This window comes from Tupaia chinensis, unplaced genomic scaffold (assembly GCF_000334495.1).
Source record: "Tupaia chinensis unplaced genomic scaffold, TupChi_1.0 Scaffold000623_1, whole genome shotgun sequence".
Lineage (NCBI taxonomy): Eukaryota > Metazoa > Chordata > Mammalia > Scandentia > Tupaiidae > Tupaia > Tupaia belangeri.
Genome location: NW_006160143.1, coordinates 1,148,139 through 1,151,003, shown reverse-complemented (window position 1 = coordinate 1,151,003; position 2,865 = coordinate 1,148,139). Strand labels below are relative to the sequence as shown.

At 37.2% G+C, this 2,865-nt stretch overlaps 1 protein-coding gene across 1 annotated transcript; it reads left to right on the top strand.

The window, feature by feature from the left end:
* Positions 1-1,250: 1,250 nt before the first annotated feature.
* Positions 1,251-2,198, top strand: LOC102469218 (olfactory receptor 6K3). The gene has a single exon (XM_006159091.1). The coding sequence runs from the start codon at positions 1,251-1,253 to the stop codon at positions 2,196-2,198; it is 948 nt and encodes a 315-aa protein (XP_006159153.1).
* The last annotated feature ends 667 nt before the right edge of the window (positions 2,199-2,865 follow it).

Here is a 2,865-nt window from a genome sequence, read left to right as displayed (position 1 = left end):
CAATCCTGGAGGACACAGGATAGCCTAGGACACAGGATAGCCTCTTCTTCTCCTCCAGCAAAGAATCTAGTCCAAAATGGCAGTAATACCAAAGCTGAGCAAACCCGCTCCATGTCCATCAGGGAACCCTGTAACATGGATACTGATAAGGACATCTGAAGCTTTTGCCAAACCTGTTTCTGCATGTGGACTGCTTTCTAAAGCCATTCAAATATTACCAAGCCACTCCTAAAATAATGATTTCTAGATTAGAGTACTTCAAATACCAACTAATTCCCCTTAAAATTCAGATTAAGATCAACACGAGCTTACTCCTTGGTCTGGTGGTTAACGCAGATGGCTGACTGTGTCCTTCGAGTCTCAGACTAGATGGTTTGAGAAATACACCAGGCACAGGTAAGTATGTGCCTGAAATCTCAAAAAGGCAGAAACGGAGGAAAAGGGATTGCAGTGTGACCATAGCCCATTGAAGAATGTACCTTCTCCTCTCTCTCTCTGTCTTTTCCTGGAAAACACACTACTTCCAGAAAAAAATAAAGTTTAATTATCTACACAAATAGATCACAATATCACATGGGTCTAAATTGTTGTCTTTTAAATTATATTTAGTATAATATTTGGCCTTTTCTGTTTACTCAGTTATTAATAATGAGGCAGATAGACAGAAGCGGATACCTGCACCTTAGTTTTGAAGATGTTCACTTTAAAATGGTCTTATTCTTACCCACAGAGATCACTTTGTCACAACTTATTCTGTGTCCCCATTATTTTATCTCAAAAATTAAAAATGTCTACTCACTGGATTTTTTTCTAGTTTGCTGTTATAATAAATGTGTCAGATTTTTTATGTTTAAAATAGTTATTTGGACTAAAAATAGTAGCAATTATGTTTAAAAATAGTTATTTAGACTAGTAAAAAGCAGACTCTAATCATTATTAGAATTATTAATCAAAATTGCCAAATTGACATCTAAGAGATTTTGTGCCAATTATATGTTTAAATAGCAAAACTATTTTTATATCTAACAGAATAGTTGATAACAAACAGTATTACAATTACATAAAATGTGTAATATGACAGGATTGCTTTATAATTTGTAAAATAACTCACATGGTATATTTTATTTAATCAACCTGACTTTAAGACCATTAGCTACTTGAAAAAGAAGTTTATATATATATATTTTTCAAATTATTTAGAATTCTGATGTAATCAATTCCACCAGTCAACAAGTGAAACAATCAAAAATATGAATCAGGAGAATCAGACAATGGTGACTGAGTTTTACTTCTCTGATTTTCCTAAGTTTGAGAATGGCAGCCTCTTATTCTTCATTCCTTTGCTTTTCATTTATGTGTTTATTCTTGTTGGAAATTTCATTATCTTTTTGGCTGTAAGGCTAGACACACGTCTACACAACCCCATGTACAATTTCATCAGCATCTTTTCCTTTCTGGAGATCTGGTACACCACCGTGACCATCCCCAAGATGCTCTCCAACCTGGTCAGTGAACAGAAGACCATCTCTTTTGTTGGCTGCCTCCTGCAGATATATTTTTTCCACTCACTTGGGGTCACAGAAGGTCTAGTTCTCACCTTGATGGCCATTGACAGGTATGTTGCCATCTGCAACCCTCTCCGCTATGCAATAATTATGACCCCTCGACTGTGCATTCAGCTCTCTACTGGCTCTTGCATCTTTGGCTTTCTTATGTTACTACCAGAGACTGTGTGGATTTCTACTCTTCCCTTCTGTGGTCCCAACGAAATCCATCAGCTCTTCTGTGACTTTGAACCTGTGCTGCGCTTGGCCTGTGCAGATACGTCCATGATTCTGGTTGAAGATGTCATTCATGCTATTTCCATCCTGACCTCTGTCTCTATCATCACCCTTTCCTATTTAAAAATAATCACAGTGATCCTAAGACTCCCCCCAGGGGAGAGCCGGCAGAAGGCATTCTCCACCTGTGCAGCCCATGTCACCATTTTCCTGCTGTTTTTTGGCAGTGTGACACTCATGTACCTGCACTTTTCTGTCACATTTCCACCATTACTGGACAAGGCTGTTGCACTGATGTTTGCTGTGCTGGCCCCGTTTTTCAACCCTATAATCTACAGTCTGAGGAACAAAGACATGAAAGATGCCATCAAGAAAACCCTCTGTCCTCAGAAGATGTTCAATGTCCCTGGGAGTTGATGGAAGTTCACACACATATGCTCAAAGAAGTGTCATCTTCATGAGCTTATAATGCTATAAATGAATTTATAAAATCACTGTGCATATTTTGCTTTCATGCTGCCAATTTCTGTTTTTTTTTTTTACAATTTTCTAACAACATGAGAACTATTGTTTGATTTGATGGAGGAAACTTATCTTCATATCATTCACAGATTATAATGAAATATTTTTTCCACTTTATAACAGCATCATATTCTTCAAATCAATAGAGGGTACCAGACTAAACCTAGACTAAGTAATATTCACGTTTATTACTTGAACATCTAAATGTTTCCCTTACTTACTCTTTCATTCTATATTCACAATAGTCTTATATCAGGGGTTTTTCTTTTTCCTTTCACTTAAAAAATTTAATGAAAGCCAGATGGTAGCACAGAAGTAACCCAGATGGATCCATATGGGAAAGGTCCTGGGTTCGTGTTTCTGACACCCCTGAGTACACCAGACATGCTGTTGTATGCCAATGACCAGGCATACAAGAGATTCAGGAGAGCAATCACAGGATGAAGACCCTGTGGAGGTGCCTGCCTCTCTGTCTCTCTCTTTCTGTCTGTCTTGTTCATAAAGAAATAAATAAATAAACTTCTTGAAAAATAAATTAAGAGATGTACAGAAGTGAGATTTT